Raw genomic sequence first — 16,796 nt, forward strand, 5'->3', positions numbered from 1 at the left:
CAGAGGATAGTGTGGTGAAGGCTTGGTCGCTGGAAGAAAGCTCGCCTGTCATGGTCTCTAGACAACTTTGCCAGATGGGGCCACTGTTGGATTTTATTCGTGGGATGGAGCGTTTTCCTACAATTTTAACGACAAGGACGGACGGCGTTATGATTTTGGGCGGTATACCAAGTGATCGCAGCTGGGAAGAAGTTGCTTCTCTCTCCCCCCTTTCCGTGTTTCTAGAATTGCTCATTGGGTTCTCTTTCAGCAGCGGCGTTTGGTGGGTTCTGCACTAGGGATCTCTCGCTGCTACCTGTGGCAAGGTAGTAGCGAACGTGTAAACATATGAAGGATGCGTTGCGGATGTAAGACGCAAAGGATGACAAGTTCAAAAAACTAGATCTGCTAGTTCCAGGTCATGAAAGCATAGGTAACGATAATCAAGTTACCCCTTCCCCCGGCATGCCACGGCGAAGAGATGCCATCCCAATCTAAAGTTGCGAACCGTTGATTGTGAGGCACATGAAATTACAGTTTACTGTAGGTATCTAGAGAGCTAGGGTTAGCTGGGGTTGTACATATGGGACGGCCGGTGGGTCTCTTGTTTTGCGCATCCAGAGCTACCCCCGTCTGCGCCGCCGTCTGCGGATTAGCGCCGCTACAACACTTTCACGCGATGATGACGTCGTTGTCGCCAGGCCAGTTTACCCCGGATTTTCGCCGTGACCGCAAGCACACTATCGGCGCCGAGCTGACCTCGGTACTACAGAGCTGCCCCATTGACCAAAGGGGATGCCGTATTCAACCTTCATGCTCATTCATTGCGGCTCTTTGCCACTTACATTATAGACGTCTCGCATTGCATGTTGACTACACAGACCGAAGAGAACAACAAGGATCTGCCGGATTGTGCCGACCTGCAGTATCTACCACTTCGTCGCATTTAGAATTACTTCTGCAAAACCTCTTCTTCTCATAATTGAATCAAGTTGGTTCGTCCTACCAAATCGTATACTACTCCTCCATGACCATGGCGCCCGCAGGCGTTCTCGATGCCTTGGGCCACGCCCTCGCAGGCGCCCTTGGAACTGCCCTCTCGACAGCCGCAGTGTATCCCCTCGACCTCGTCACCACACGCCTCAAAGTCCAGCGGCAGCTGCGAAGCGAGGATGCGATTTCCGAAAAGGACCAATACAAGGGTGTAGTGCAAGCCATGAGAGCCATCACGGCGCAAGAAGGCGGCATATCGGCGCTCTACACGGGTCTCGCCCAGGACGTCTTCAAGTCCATCGCGGACTCGTTCCTCTTCTTCCTCTTTTACGAGTACTTCCGAGGCACACGCCGGCGCTCGCGTGGGAAACGGCTGTCCGTCCTGGACGAGCTGGCCGTGGGCGCATTGGCGGGCGCCTGTGCGAGAGCCTGCACGACACCAATTGCGAACGTGGTCGCGAGGAAACAGACGTCGGCAATGATCGAGGGCAAGGAGGAGGGCGGGGACGCGTCGGTATGGGAGATACTTTCGTCGATCCGCGCAGAAAACGGCGTGGCTGGTCTTTGGGCCGGTTATTCCGCGTCGTTGCTGTTGACCATCAACCCAAGCATCACATTCTTCCTCAACGAAAAGCTGGGAAAGACCCTACTCCCGGACTCGGACGAATCCTCACATAACACGCACACTACGTTCCTCCTCGCTGCTGCGAGCAAGTCCATTGCGACCATTATCAGTTACCCCATACAGACCGCCAAGGCCAGACTACAAATGCGCGGTACTGCTTCGCCGCGGAGGAGCAGCGATTCCCAAGAAAGGCCTTGTCCCGAGGACCTCAGCAAGGAGCCTTCTAGCCCAGGTGCGCTGGCCAAGACTAAGGAGGCGCTTGACAATAGCGTGCTCGCCATCGTCTTGTCCATTGCTAGAACTGACGGAATATCGGCCTTATACGCCGGGCTCCAGGGCGAAGTGCTCAAGAGCTTCTTCAGCCATGGCCTGACCATGGTCTCCAAGGGCGTCATTCACACATTTGTAATTCGCCTTGGTCTTCTGTTGATGTCCTTGTCACGGAGACAGTCGCGCGATGTTAAGTTGCAGCACCTGAGACGAATTTTCCTCAGACTTCGATGAAAAGATTTCTGTTCATTTTCTCGTCGTTCCATGGCTATGATGGTTCAGTGCTGCGTGACTGTCTCTGAGAGCCTACTAGAGCATACAAGACAGGCATGCCAATGACCAGCGTGTTGGCGACGCCATATCCAATTCATATGATCCATGGTAGGCAGGTCATGAGTACGACTGTATTAGCATTGGAAAGCGACGCCGCTCCTCTCAACTTTGCTTGCTCCCCGGGCGGAGAACCCAGTACCCTCGGATCTGAGTTCTATCAGCCCAGCAAATTCCTGTTTAGGCTCCTTCTGCTTGCTGTCTGGGCGGGCCGCGGGAAGTCTTGCATCGCAAACATAGCATGCGTTTTCTTGTGGTGTCATAAACTTCACAGCGCAGTTGCGGCAAATGACGTGGCCGCACTTTTCGGCCATGAGAGGTCGCGAGGCATTGCCGAGTGTCTTGACACAGGACGGGCAAATGCGCCGCCTGGAGCTGGTTTTGGTGTCGAGCTCTTCTTTGAATTCGAGCGAAGTGAGGCTCTTGAGTGAGAAGGAGTGCCGGGAGTCGTCTGCCGAAGCCGGGCAGGTGGGTGCAAGCTTAATCTTTTTGGGGACGGCTGCCAAACCCTCCGCCATACGAGCTGCGTTCGCATCTGGTGTTTGCCCTGGTGTCCAGAAGAACGGTATACTCTCCTTGGATGCCTAGATAGAGTTAGCTTGGCATAGCTGAATAATCGGGATTTAGGGCAGATGGTAGCATGCTTTCTCGTCTTTAATCAACTTTTTGGCCTTCGTGCGATCCTCCTTGGCAATTCTGTCCAACTCGTCCTGGTCCAGCACAAACTTCCTCTTGGTGACCTGAATGTTTCTGGTGGTGTCGGGGCCGGCTCCCTCGTCCTTGGCCGATAGACTGGATGATGTAGATGCCGTTGCCGCAGCCGACGGTTTCAGCCCTGCCTGGATACTTTCAAAGTCCTTGACAGCACGTTCTTGGGCTTCAACATCCTGTTGTGCCTGCACCTCCAAGGTCGCCTGCTCATTCTTCTCCCGAACTTTTTCTTCGCGCTTGATCTCCTTCTTCTGCGCGAGTAGATTGGCCACAGCGCACTCTCGGCAGAAGATGTCGCCGTGACTACACGAGACTGGGTCCCTGGCCATCTCAAGGCAGAGGTAGCAGGAGCCAAAGGGGAGGAAAGAATCCCGAGACAAACGGGCCGAGGTGGACGCCCAAGCAGCCTTAGCCATATCACGTTCATAAGAGGTGAAGACGCTCCGCGACGTGTTTCGTTTGCCTAGAGGTAGTCAGTACCATGAACAAATGCACATGAGGGGATAAACTTGAAGGTTGAGGCTTACTGTGTGCCATGGTGTTGATTGTGACAAGGAACTTGGCGAGACAGACAAATGCACCAAAGTTGAACAAAACAAGAAGCGTGGTATGAACGCTCTGTTGTTCGATGACTTTGGGTTCACGAATTGATTGGTTTAAAGGATGAGGTGGTGGATTGTGAAGAAGTCAAGGAGGTACTTCGTATTAAAGCAAGGTCACGAGATAGACGAGTAGGTAAGGAATTTGAGGCAGGTCAGGAAACCATTGTCCAGGCAAAGCAGAAAGACATCTCGAAGTGACAGGGAACATGGTCCAGGCGCTCTGAGCCATATCCGCGGTACGGATACATATGCACGTATCGAGCGCGTCTACCCTCTTAGCGAGATGATTGTTCTATAGCGACCCACTCTAATGTAAGGCAAAGACAGCTTTTTTTTCTCGATTCTCGTCTTGGATCCCAATCGACAGCCAAACTCGGAGTGCCAATGGCCGATACAATCTTCTTCTTACTGTGCATACACAGCGTGTGAATTTTTTATCAATTACCTTTCCTAATCACGTGTTTGTCATTGGCCCGAAGAGGTGGGTTTATGACGCGGTTGATTCGCTCCAATCACCGTGTCATCTACTGTCACCCGGTCACTTTCATCCCTTTCTCTCATTTCACCAGTCCGGGCCGGCGAGGTGGAGGACCGTCTTCCCGCGCGTCACACTCGTAGAAAAGAAACATGACGGCTTTGGAGGAGAGGCCAAGTGAGCCAAGCCTATCATGGCGGATGGCGTCTTCGGCTATAATGGGCCTTACTGGTGCCATTTCTCGAGCCTTCTTATACACCTTTCATGACGTCCAGACAGAGAACCAAGCTCGCTTTTTAGAAGTTCTGGACAAGCGTCGAGCCGAGACCCCTGAACGTGGTCTCATCACTGGTACTTTATCCTTGTTGTATTCTCTCAAAAATGATGAGCTTATAACTGACAACTACGGATTGCAGTCTCAAATCACATCAGCGTGTAAGTTTTTTTTCCGGTTTTTTTTTCCTCAGTAGAGACCCGTCTCTCCGAGCTGATGAGTCTTGAACCAACAGTCTAGATGACCCCTTAATATGGGGTGTGCTGCCGCTCAAATATAATATGTACCCCCTGAGTGCGAGATGGGGTCTGGGTGCTCATGACATCTGCTTCAAGAACAGGTAAAGACTACCGATATTTCAAATGGACATTGAGGGCCCTCCCCTGACAAAATTGCAGCGCTTTCAAAACATTCTTCACCCTCGGCCAGGTCTTGCCGACATATCGCTTGCTGCACTCTCCCTATGGCGGCTTATTCCAGCCTACTATGACCCAGGCGATCCGCTTAGTATCCGGCCCTGGAGCACTGTTCCCCTTCAAAGCCGCCTTTGAAGCTGGAAACAACGAAGTGTTTTCCGCGCCCACTTACTACAGAAGCAAGCACGGCGCGTGGGTTCACGTGTTCCCCGAAGGCTGTACGCATCAGAATCCCGAACGGACCCTCCGATATTTCAAGTGGGGTGTGTCCCGGTTGATCCTTGAATCCGACCCGGCTCCCCAGCTCGTCCCCATGTTTATCGACGGATTCTCAGACATCATGCCAGAGGACAGGAAATGGCTGCGATTTCTCCCACGCATCGGTGCCAAGATCCGTGTCTTTTATGGCGAGGCTCTCGAAGTGGGCGAGGCCTTCAGAGAGCAGCGTCTAAAGTGGAAACGCATCGTGCAGAAAGAAGTGGAGGCCCGAGGCAAACCGTTGAGCGTCGGCGAAGTACCAGAGTCCCTGAAGAACCATCCTGAAGCGATTCAGCTGCGTATAGAAGTCGCTAAGACTGTCAGAGATATGGTACAAGAGCTGAGGATAAGTGCGGGATATCCTCGTGACAACCCGGCATACGCTCTTGCTGAGACATGGGAGCGGGAACCCAAGGACAAGCAGTTTAAGAGTCCTGTAGATGACAGCCTGGTCAACAAAGAATAGCGTCACTTCGACTTGGATGGTGGCTCATGGAGGGCACGCCATATGTACAATCTTCTACACTTTGTAAATATACAATAAGCGGAACTCTTGGATTGCATTGTTTACTACTTGGTTGCGAGTGATACTCGCGACTGTCATAATCACTCTCGATCCCGCAACGATCCCGCATACAACGCCAAAAGAAGCGAAGTCCTCAGTAACGCCCGCAATGCCCCTTTGGCAAAGCTTGCCAACAATGCCATACCCCCCACCATGAAGTTGCCACACATCGCTGCCGATGCCAATAGCGCATAGCAGACACCCGTTGCTGTAAAGGCATAAACCACATATGCATGCGGGCGCCTAGCCACGGTTCGAAGCTCGAGTTTCAGTAATTTTCGTAAGACCCTTGTCCCGGGTAGGCTCTAGCTTGTGCTTGCAAAGCTTGCTGCTGATGCTGTTGCATGACGATATCGTTGAACCAGGGATGCTTGAGGGCTTCGTGAGCACTGATGCGAAGTTCGGGGCGTAGCTGAAGCATTCGCTGGAGCAGATCGATGCCAGTAGGGTCGATCTGAGGAAGAATCTGACGAAGGTCTTGAGTGGCGTACATCTGGAAAGTGGGCTTGTACTCGGGGAATTGCGTAATGCCAGTCCAGGTTCGTTCGGTTGGGGTTCCCATGATGCGGAAAATACGAATAATCTGGTCCTCGTTTGTTGTGCCAGGGAACAGTGGTCTGCCCGTGTACATTTCCGCCATGATACATCCCGCAGACCAGATGTCAATGCTGGTATTGTACGTTCTGCTGCCCAAAAGGACATCTGGTGCGCGATACCACAATGTGACCACCTCGTTCGAGAACGTGTTGACGGGAATGCCGAAGGCACGAGCAAGGCCGAAGTCGCCAAGTTTCAATTGTCCCTTGCCGTTAATCAAGAGATTCTGGGGCTTCAAATCTCGATGCAAAACTCTGTTCTGGTGGCAGAAGTCGATGCCTCTCAGCAGTTGATACATGAACGACTTGATCTGGTGAGGCTTGAGGGCACCTCTATCGCCATGGGTGTCCATGTATTTCTTAAGATCTCCATCCATGTATTCGAACACCAACATCAGCTTATTCTCGGTGTGGATAACATCGTGGAGGGCGACAATGTTTTCGTGCTTCAACTCCTTCATGAGCGAGATCTCTCTTATCGCCGTCGAAGGGGTGCCTTCTTCCGAGTCCAAGTGGATTTCTTTGAGAGCGACAAGCTCCCCTGTTTGCCGATTGCGACCTTTGAACACCTACCAATTAATTAGTCAGTCTCTGTGCGTATGAAGTATAGAAGTAAAAGGGCATACAGTAGCATAAGTGCCCTCGCCAAGCTTCTCAAGCTGCTGGAACGAGCTTGGGTGTCTCTTGCCGTCCATGTCTGCTGAATGGAGCTGGCAATGATGTTGAGATTGTAGGTAGTGCGGAAGAAGTTCGCCGTGGCAACGTGGCCAACAAACAAGATTCCGAGGCTCGACTTGGGATCGTAGAGGCAGTCGTCGACGAGGCTGACTGGGAGAGGAGAAAACCGAGAGCTGCGATGCGCGCCAGCCCAAGACGTGTGCTACGATAGGGGCTCGCACAACAAGTAAAGTTGCCTAAAAACTCTGTATCCGGGTTGCTTGGGATGGATGGCTTGCTTTGCGTCCGACAGCTAATGGTATGACCAAGTAATAGTGCAGTACGGATAACCAAGTGTGTGTTCAAATTGCTGTCGGAGCTGAAAGAAGTGACGACAGAAAGTGGTGCGGATGCGGCGTGGTTAGTGTTGGGTCGCATTCAGCCTGTCGGTCGACCTTGCACCTTGCGGAGACTTGAAGAGGAGACCGGGACCCCACCAAGTACTTCCTAATTTTTGCTACCTACCTTATGCCGGTCTAATACATGGTTTCCAAGCTATAATCGAGACAAGAGTACGAGAAATCAACTTGATTCACAGTTCCCAACAAAGGAAAATTTCCCCCCTGGTTATGCTATATAGTGCTGAATTCAACATCGCTTTTTGAACTGCCAACGTGTACCTTTTTTATGAAAGGCTTGGCGCGCGTTAATATTATACCTTGCCTACCTAGGTAGGTAGGGAAAAAAAACGGCTCTCACTTCAGGTTCGGCGTGGGCAAGGGACTGGTGACCGACCAGCTGCTTCCCGTCGCCCCCAGTCTCCATTATCACCCCGCACTAGTACAGAAGTAGACACCTGCTCCACTTGGGCCTCTTATCGCCTCTCCACCCTTGCGGGATGACCTTATCGCCATCAGACCCCTCTCGTCTCGTCGGTCAACGACACGACCGACCTTACCTTATTTACCTACTCTACTCACAATCTCGGCCTGGCCTTCCGTCAACGTTACTAGATGCATAGGTGGCGCTTGAGTGCCCTACTACGAAACCATTTCCAAAACCAACGTGAACCACATATACGCTCCAACTAATAACGATCTGATGATACTATCGCGTCGACATGCGACCCTTAGCTGGATGCGACTCGCTCCCGGGGAATCTCTCCTCAGGTGATGGGGCCAACGAAAAGCTCGCTTCGGCTTCGCAGAGTACCGCCTCACAAATGTCCTTCATCCTCGCCGACGAAGCTACCATGGAAGCCTCCTTGCCATCACATTCCTTTTCTGCTCCTCGGCCGCGCGAACAGCGGAAACAAGCTACCTCCGCGACCCCCGGTGACGGATCAGCGCAGAGACGTGAATCTGGCACAGCTCCACCACCCACTTCGCGTTATACATCATCGTTGCAACCCCATGATGTCGTATCTCATCGGCCAAATTGTACTAGCAATCCATCGCCGGCGTGGATACAGACGTCTCCTCCACCGTCTCTGTCTCAACCTTTGACACCCATACTATATGGCGTATCAGGACCATGCTCCGCTATCAGCAGTTCTTCGTCGCGGCCCAACTCGCTAGCTGGATCGCTCTCCGAATACCAGGAAAGCTTTGTAATGAGTGCCTTCGGAACCTCGGACGCTGGTCGCCCCCAAAGCACATACAGCGGCGAAGTTGCTCAGCAGTTCATTATGCCCACCATCAACGTCCCTAGCCGGAGACCCTTCACAGAAGCTGGGAAGGGCCTTGGTAGGCTCAAGCTACTCGTAGCTGGTAAATCAGGTATTGAATGATCATTTGCTCCAAGAATGAAGCATTCGCTGATAAAATATGTCTTTTCAGGCGTAGGGAAGACCGCTTTGATCCGAACTATAACACAATCTTGCTCGCACATCGTACACGTTGACCCTACTGTGCCAGTGGCAATGGCGTCTAAAGGTTTTTTGCCAGCAAAGACGATACCGAATAGCCCTCCAATATCTCAGGGCACTTTCCAGATCACAGAGACTTTAGCCAGCACCAAGCCGTATCCTTCCTGGTGGAAGGATTCGGCCTTTTTATCCACTACAACTACTCCGACTCAACCAGAGGACACAATCTTAGATAGAAACATCTGTCTGGTTGATACGCCCGGATATCAAGAAACATGTCGCGTATGTCATACAAGCATTCACATCCCTCATGAGACACGAACGAACTAATAAAACCATAGCCAACGGACACTATGTCTCAAATCTCACAATACGTTGAATCATACCTTCAAAAGAGCCGTCTCGACGGTCTAGAAGACCACGATGTTCTGAAAACAATCAGTGGAAGCGGCGGCTTGCTTGTTGATGCAGTGCTCTACATGATTCCCTGTTCAGGTAAGAACTAACGCTATCATGAACTGAAGGCACAAATACTCAAGTCATCCTAGGTCTGTCTGCGACTGATATACATTATCTCCGTCAACTGGAGGCACTGACAAATGTTGTACCACTCATCGCGCATGCCGACACTTTGACATTAGAGCAGACAGCAGCAACTAAGAAGCACATTGCCCAGCAACTTGCTGAGGCTGGCCTCGGGTTGTTCTCTTTCGATACGTCGACGGATGGCGTGGGAGAACAACATATATATGCTGCTTCTAGCGAGTTGGGATCGGATTCAGAGGTCATGGACGCCAGTTTACTCATGAGCTCCGAATATGTGCAACCTTTCGTGCCCTCCGATCTCTCGCAGTTGTTGGAAAACATATTTTGCGTGAATGGCGCAACATGGCTTCGCCATGCTGCGGCAGCAAAGCTTCTGGGTTGGCGCACTCGTCATCCTGGGTCCAGTAACGTCTCCGGCTTCGCCTCAAAGTCTGAAGGCTCGACGGATATGTGGTTGATGCGTCCCCAGGCCGGATCACCGACTCCCCTTGCCATGAGTCGCGCTCCAAACTATGCTACTTGTGATGAACGACTCTGCCGAGTGCAGCTCACGAACTGGGCGGCAGATCTACAACGCAGCTTGGCCAACGAAAAACGGATGCAAGAGTGTAGGGCATGGGAGCAGGCGGCTATGTTGTCGAGGGAAGCTTGGAGAGATGGTCGCTCTGCATCGAGCGGCGATGGCGCAGATATGGCGTTGACGAGAACTAGAGGACGGGGAGAACGTCGGCAGCCCCACCGTAAGAGGAGACACAGTACAGGCTCTGGCCTAGATTGGGGGCTTGTAAGACACCAGGATCCTTTGGGTCTGCTTCAGCTTAATGCCGACTTTAGATGGCAGGGTTGGAAGACGCTGGAAATGGTTGGTGGCATTGGGATCTTGGGAGGTTTGGCGTGGTTGCTTGTTTAGAGTCGCCGCAGTACCGAATCGACAGTGGCATCTGGACATGGCGTCTCACCCGAAATGATGGCAGCTATTGGGCATACATACCCTATTCGGCATTCGTATGGAATGTAGAAATATTATTCACTCTGGGCACCTTAGTTGATGGGATTTCTCGAAGTTATGAGCTGTAGAGATTGCGTGCACTCGTGCTGCTGCGGTGAGATCCGCCCAGGGCCTTTTGAGTCCTTGACAACCAAACATTGACCGGCACACCGGGCACTCAGTGGCCCACTGTCCAGCATCGAAAGTGGGTGGGTCGGTTTCCCTGTCATTCATTGGCTAATTGAGACCAGACTGCCTTAGGTCTGTTCTCCACTGTGCAAACGCGCCTGCTTTCCCGGGCCACCACTTCAACAACGGGACCTTGCCTGTCTACCTTACCTTACCTACCTATCCGTAAGTTGCCTTACCTTACTCAGACCTTTGTGCCTCGCGTCCCAGAGGTGAAAGGTACTAGGCCTCCAGCTGCGAGGTACTTGGTGACCACCCACTTTGGGTTAAGTTATCAAAGCGACGCCTACTCCGGCTCGGTTGTTTTCGCAGTGGAAGCTTCTTCCTTGACAACCTTTTTCTTTCTCTATTACATCTTGTTTTCCTATCCTCCTTCCATCGCCAAGTTCGCCCAACAGTCGCTTCTTCGGCTAGGCCAGTCCTTCTGTGTTTACTTATCGTATCTATCTCTTCCAAAAGCAACAATCAGTCATGGCTAGCGAGGAAAGACCGTTGGGCGTGACGCCGCCCATCTCTACTGCTCTTCCCACGGAGGCGGAAAATCAAGCGAAGGAAATGCTCATGCAAGAGTTGAGGAAGCAGAATACTTTTGAGAGCGCTGCGGATACCGAAAAGAGGCAAGTTGTCGAATCAAGCCCCCGGGCATTCCCGGTCTGTTCTTGCTAACGGTCTGCGCGGTTGGCCATAGATATGAAGTCATTAAGCACCTCGAGCGGATATGCGACGAATTCGTGAAACGAGTGGCCCGGAAGAGGGAGGCAGGCAACGAAGCTCTCATCAGAGACGCTAGAGGAAAGATCTTCACCTATGGCAGTTTTCGCTTGGGCGTCTTCGGCCCTGGCTCCGATATCGACACCCTCGTTGTGGCTCCGAAATACGTCACACGCGCCGACTACTTCGAAATCTTCCCCAACTTGCTGAAGGAAATGGCGCCTCCTGGCTCAATCACGGATATGGCTGTGGTAGCCGACGCTTTCGTGCCGATCATCAAATTCGAGTTTTCCGGTATCAGTATCGACCTGATCTTTTCTCGCATTGCTATGCTTAAGCAATTGAACAAGGACTTCAATGTACAAGACTCCGGCCTTCTTCGAGGGCTGGATGAGGCCGAGCTTCGGTCGCTCAATGGCACACGGGTTACAGACGAGATTCTTAGCTTGGTTCCCGAGGAGAGCACCTTCAAGCTGGCCTTGCGTGCCATCAAGCTTTGGGCGCAGCGTCGGGCCATCTACGCGAATATCATGGGATTTCCTGGTGGTGTGGCTTGGGCCATGCTGGTAGCCCGCGTCTGCCAACTATACCCCAAAGCCGCGAGCTCTGTCATCGTCAATAAATTCTTCCACATCATGCGCCGCTGGCCATGGCCACAGCCTGTCCTTCTGAAGCACGTTGAAGGCGGCCCTTTGCAGGTCCGCGTTTGGAATCCCAAGGTTTGCTTTCCCCACTTCCCTGGCCCTAGCTCCAGATGTGCTAAATCAAGTGCATAGTTATACAAGGGAGATCAGTTCCATCTGATGCCCGTCATCACCCCGGCCTACCCTTCCATGTGCGCTACGTACAACATTACCCGGTCGGCCATGACTGTGATCCAGCAAGAACTCGGCAGAGGATGCGACATTACTGACAACATCATGTTGGGCAAAAGCCCTTGGGAGCGATTTGTTTGTCAAGCATACTTTCTTCACCAAGGGATACAAATATTACATCTCAGTCATCACTGCTAGCACAGACAAGGAAGCACACAAGATCTGGTCAGGCTATGTGGAATCCAAGGTCCGTGTTTTGGTTCAAGGCTTGGAACAGCACCAATCGATAGCTTTGGCCCATGCATTCAACAAAGGTTACGAGCGCCGGCACAGGTGTGCGAACGAGGGAGAAATCTCCCAAGTTCAAGCTGGCAGTTTCTCGTTCCTAGCAAAGGACAGCGACGTCCAACAAGAGGACTTTGAGGAAGTGGTCAAGGTTGAAAAGGTTGAAACGGCTGAAACGAAGCCCGACTTGAGCAGCATCCCAGGGTTCAAGACGGAACCCACTGACGACGTACCTGGGCCCAAGACTGAAGAAGATGAGACACAGCTAGGAGTGAAGACGGAAGGGGTCAAGTCGGAAGGCGAAGATTCCAACGCTCTCAGCCAAATTCCGAAGCATAACCCTTATACCGACGTCTTCACCACCACGCACTACATCGGGCTGACCCTGAGCGAAGGTAAGTCCGCTGCCGCTAAGGAAACTGAATCCAAACATTGGCCCTTTATGTTTTTACTTCCAGTCTGGGTCAAAGTAGCATGGAAGCTAATTGTCCAGGCGCGAAATCACTTGATCTTTCCTATCAAGTCGAGAACTTCAAGGCTCTATGTACGCAGTGGGAGAAATACGACGCCGCTCTTAACTCGTTGAATGTTCAGCATGTGCGCAGGTAGGCGATACGGACATGTTCCCTTGGGTGAAATTCGCTAAGTTCAGGACAGCTTCAACCTTCCCGACGACGTCTTTGAACCCAACGAAACGAAGCCTCAGAAGCCTCAGAAGAAGCGTGTCAATCCGAACGCGAATGGCGCGGCTCAGATCAAGAAGAGGAGTGCTTCAGAGGTACTGCACTGGTTTAGTTCACGGCTACGCTTGAGGGCTCATCGCAAGACTAGCGAAGCTTTGGTAAGCGCATGGCTGACACGTCGTATAGGAAAACCAAGAACCACCCGCCAAGCGCCAGCAAGCTTCTGTCACGGCTGCCGGTTGAGTATGGCCTTTTGGACCGAAGCGTCCCACGCCATCGACTCCAATAAGGAGTCATGTCTTGCTGCAACCTTTGTCAGCATTGGTAGCATCTTTTGCCTCTGATCCACTGACTAATAGGTCACACCGCATCTCCGAGTTTGACGTCCTCCAACACGGACTGTCTCGTCCCGTATCAAAAACTGGATAGCACACACCCAGAGAGAGAGAAAGCGAAATAGACGCACCAAAAAAAAAGGGAGGGGGGAAGGGAAATGACAGAAAAAAATCCATCGACGATCTGGCATTTCCCTGATGCCAGTGTATCCGCACTTTACCTACAAGAACCCCCTTCCAAAACCGAATTTTGGGTGGAGATCGCAAAAACAAAAGCAACAACATACCCGGTATGTCTTTGTGGGCTTTGGTAGGTTGCTCGTTCTGGCCTGAGACGAGCGGAGACTACTAAAGAGCATCAGGAACAATACTGTCGCCCGCGAGGATGCGCTTTGGGACACTTACGCTTTGTAATGCAGGGCGGATTCATTTTCTCTGTGCTTCTTTACGCATTCACGGGCAGGATCATTGAGTCAAGGCGAAGCCAGCTGTATACTAGATACCATCGATTTAGAGGATTGACTATGCTTTGTCCCCAACCTTCGCCCTTGCCTTGCTCTGATATCTTGTGACTTCATGAGTGCCAAGGCGACCAGAGGTATCTGTACCTATGTGCCAAATCAACCTATGAGTGCTGATGTAACTGAGGCGATGCAATGTGAGACTTAACATCTGAGGTTTCCTCCATCCTCCAGCCCTTTCGCTTGACGTACTGACTAGTCTCATTTGACTAGAGCTGACTCAAGCTACCTCAATCATCGTCATCATCGCTACCACTCGACCATCCTTCTCGATATGCCTCGGCGAAGTCGGCTAGCTCATTGCTAATGTCTTCTCGGTCCTCCACACCAAGAGAGGATGCGACGGTAGTGCGCAGGGCATTCAGCGCGGCAGACACTGAAGTATCCGTGGAAAGACTGGTCTTGACGCCAAATGAATCGTTCAATGGCTTGCCGCTGCCGTCCAGGTAGATCTCGGGGAAACTGTCGAGCATAGGGAAGCCCCTATCGGTGAGATACCTGCCATCAACAGTTAGTTGTCAAATCACGAACAAGCCTTTGAGAGGATAGCTATGGCTGTATTTTCTGAAATACCTTTGCGTGCTGGTCTCTATGAGCGCAGCCCTTGGCCGCTGCCTGCCATCGCCGCCTTCGCCATCGTCGTGTTCCAATACTTGCTGCGAGCTACGTGTAGTGATTGTCTGCCCGAAAAGGTGAGGCTTGCCGCCTCCGCCATTCATATTCCTTCTTCCAGGAGTAGACTTGGGTCTGAGAATGTCAAACAAGTCCGTGTCCAGCTTGGTTACCTCGCCAGGTTCGTCCTCATCCAATCCTGGCTCTGGTGCGCGGATGTCTTGTTTCGTTTCCGAAGCTGGGTCGACGATGGTCATTTGCAGACGGCTCATGGTCTGTCTGCCGCGTAGATTCAACCCACTCACCAGCTCGCCGAGCGTTGCCTGCAGACCACTGCCAGAGCTGCTTGAGTTGAGCCGGGAAGCGATCCCAGCTGTTTCCATGGCCGTACTCAGCAGGGCCGTGGTTTGCCATGGAGATTGCATGTCGATGCTGATGTTTGGGCTCAACCGTGTTTGGGGGAGAGCCATTGGAACCAGCATCGAGGCGTGCTCACACATGTCCTTGAATGTCCTTGCAGTATTGGCGAGCTGGAGGCGTCTTTGGTCCTGGGGTCATCATTAGCTAGACTGAGGGTGTGGTAAGCGCGCAAACGAATGTTCAAACTTACGATGCGGGCAGCGGGTACAGGAGTCTGCAGGCCCCATACCCAGATCGTAGTCTTGCCATACTCATCCCGCAGACGCTCTACATAATCGGTCGCGAAGCCTCCCCAAGCGTCGTCTATAGTTGTCACGATCTGGAGGCCTTGCATCTGATCGGCCTCCTCTACAAAGGGACGGAAGTCTCGGTCGACAATGTCATGTTCCTTGTCTAGAGAATCGAACAATTCCCTTCCCAGAGACCACTTGTCAAAGGGCCTGATGGAGGAGTTGATCTCATAGTCGTAGAGCTGATTGAGAGACTTTGGGTGGTAGTAGACGCGCGAAAAGTCGGACCAATACCGCACGTCGGAGGACTTGAGCTTCGGTGCAGGCGTGCCGAGGTCAAGACTCTTCTGGTAGGCGCTTGGCTCTACCGGTGTCTGTCTGTGTACTTGCGCAGATCCTTCCCTGAGGTCGACAATGGCATGTTAGATGGCCGGTCTAGGATACTTGAAAAAGCCGACGGCTGGGCCAAACAAAGATGGGCGCGTTACGGACCATAAGTGAGCTGGTGCCTCTTCCTGGCTTGCGTCGTACAAGGCGTTGATCTTGCGAAGCGAGCCGAAGCCGCCCTTGAGATCATAGACGACAGTACGCGGGAGGAAGGTCTCGGAGCCATCTAGGGCCACACCCGGACGCCAGTGAACGTCGTGGTTCACCGGGGACTCGTCCTGGTCAGAATAAGTGAAGTAGGATTCCTGGCAATAGGTTCAGTGTGTGTTTAGAATGAAATGCATGGGGTTCTTCGGTGAGGAAGCTGAACGTCTGAATACCTGGGTGTTCCAGAAATGAGTTGCGGCATAGTTGCTCAACTGGCCTAGCTGGAGAGTGATGATTTCGTGCATACTGTCTTGTTCTAACCTGAATTACCAAGGCAAGCACTCAAGACGGTTTCGTCGGACTGCACCAATCATAGATGGTTCGGCAAGGTGAGCCGGGGGAGGGGGGATTTTTACGGACGGATCCCGACACTGGTAGGGAACGGGACGGGACTTGGACTTTGCAATCTCAGTGCCAGGTCCATTTTTGGCCGTTGAAGTGCGTCAAGTGAATCCGGTAGTGGGGTAGGTGTTGGGCGTGGACCGGGCTTAGGGCGGCCGGCGACGGCATCCGACCCCGTCAGGGAACGGATGCTGATGTACCGTCCCATCTTCCATCTACCAGTGCATGCACTCCGTCTTGCGATACCGGCTTGACATTGATCATTGCTCAGGCGCGATTTCTTCCCCAAACACGACTAGCCATTCATAGATGCCCATAAGCAGACAGGTACTTGATTTACGATCAGCTTGTGAATGAACTAATGGTCTTTACCACCAAGGGCGAAATCATGGTGGTCCTTATTGAAAACAAGGGAGCGTTAGCAGAAACTGAGCTGAAGCACCACCCGCAGGCATCTGGGAAAGTTGACTAGCTTGACTGGCACGCATCCAAGTTGTCTCACAGCACGGAGGATTTTAGATTCCAGCAAAAGGAGGAATACGAAAATGGCAGCAGACATTCTCTCCCCCTTGAGTGGGGGCCAATCGGGACTCCCATTTCGAGGTCAAACACAAGTCAGCAGGCGGTCGTGTACATCCCAGTGTGAGTCAACTTCGGCGAGCGAGATGCGCCGCTGCACCAAAACGAGGAATGAGGTGTCGAAATATCGTGCTGGACCGGCCAAGGCCCCTTCAAACATACTGTCAAGGGGTACCTTGGGTAGAAGCAATTGGGCTGATTTCAACTCGCAGTATCGACAGGTGTCCAGGGCTTTGGCTTTAGGCCAAGGCAGGGCGGGCGGCTTATTATTCATAGTCCATGCTCCGGACTTATGTAAGTGGGGGTAATTACGTCAGACGAAAGTGGC

General features: G+C 52.2%; 6 protein-coding genes across 6 annotated transcripts; 3 read left to right on the forward strand and 3 right to left on the reverse strand.

Moving 5' to 3' along the window:
- Window positions 1–361: 361 nt before the first annotated feature.
- N0V96_008639 (uncharacterized protein) lies at window positions 362–2,101 on the forward strand (the record flags this gene model as incomplete). Its single annotated transcript, XM_053199166.2, has 2 exons — window positions 362–368; window positions 972–2,101. 2 exons carry the CDS (start codon window positions 362–364, stop codon window positions 2,099–2,101), a joined length of 1,137 nt encoding a protein of 378 aa, XP_053043374.2.
- Window positions 2,102–2,820: 719 nt separating this feature from the next.
- On the reverse strand, window positions 2,821–3,335 carry N0V96_008640 (uncharacterized protein; the record flags this gene model as incomplete). Its single annotated transcript, XM_065758411.1, is given in 2 exon segments — window positions 2,821–3,315; window positions 3,330–3,335. 2 exon segments carry the CDS (start codon window positions 3,333–3,335, stop codon window positions 2,821–2,823), a joined length of 501 nt encoding a protein of 166 aa, XP_065613166.1.
- A 1,205-nt stretch (window positions 3,336–4,540) lies between these two features.
- On the forward strand, window positions 4,541–5,399 carry TAZ1 (Lyso-phosphatidylcholine acyltransferase; the record flags this gene model as incomplete). Its single annotated transcript, XM_053199168.1, has 2 exons — window positions 4,541–4,599; window positions 4,658–5,399. The coding sequence occupies 2 exons, from the start codon at window positions 4,541–4,543 to the stop codon at window positions 5,397–5,399; spliced, it is 801 nt and encodes a 266-aa protein (XP_053043376.1).
- Window positions 5,400–5,766: 367 nt separating this feature from the next.
- On the reverse strand, window positions 5,767–6,789 carry PHO85 (negative regulator of the PHO system; the record flags this gene model as incomplete). The annotated part of the gene is made up of 2 exons (XM_053199169.1): window positions 5,767–6,663; window positions 6,721–6,789. 2 exons carry the CDS (start codon window positions 6,787–6,789, stop codon window positions 5,767–5,769), a joined length of 966 nt encoding a protein of 321 aa, XP_053043377.1.
- A 4,242-nt stretch (window positions 6,790–11,031) lies between these two features.
- On the forward strand, window positions 11,032–11,828 carry PAP1 (polynucleotide adenylyltransferase; the record flags this gene model as incomplete). Its single annotated transcript, XM_065758412.1, has 2 exons — window positions 11,032–11,036; window positions 11,123–11,828. 2 exons carry the CDS (start codon window positions 11,032–11,034, stop codon window positions 11,826–11,828), a joined length of 711 nt encoding a protein of 236 aa, XP_065613167.1.
- Window positions 11,829–14,748: 2,920 nt separating this feature from the next.
- Window positions 14,749–15,374, reverse strand: DML1 (mtDNA inheritance, partitioning of the mitochondrial organelle; the record flags this gene model as incomplete). The annotated part of the gene is made up of 2 exons (XM_065758413.1): window positions 14,749–15,331; window positions 15,367–15,374. 2 exons carry the CDS (start codon window positions 15,372–15,374, stop codon window positions 14,749–14,751), a joined length of 591 nt encoding a protein of 196 aa, XP_065613168.1.
- Window positions 15,375–16,796: the final 1,422 nt, after the last annotated feature.

This window comes from Colletotrichum fioriniae (genome assembly GCF_027942845.1).
Source record: "Colletotrichum fioriniae strain IMI 355084 chromosome Unknown scaffold_10, whole genome shotgun sequence".
NCBI lineage: Eukaryota > Fungi > Ascomycota > Sordariomycetes > Glomerellales > Glomerellaceae > Colletotrichum > Colletotrichum fioriniae.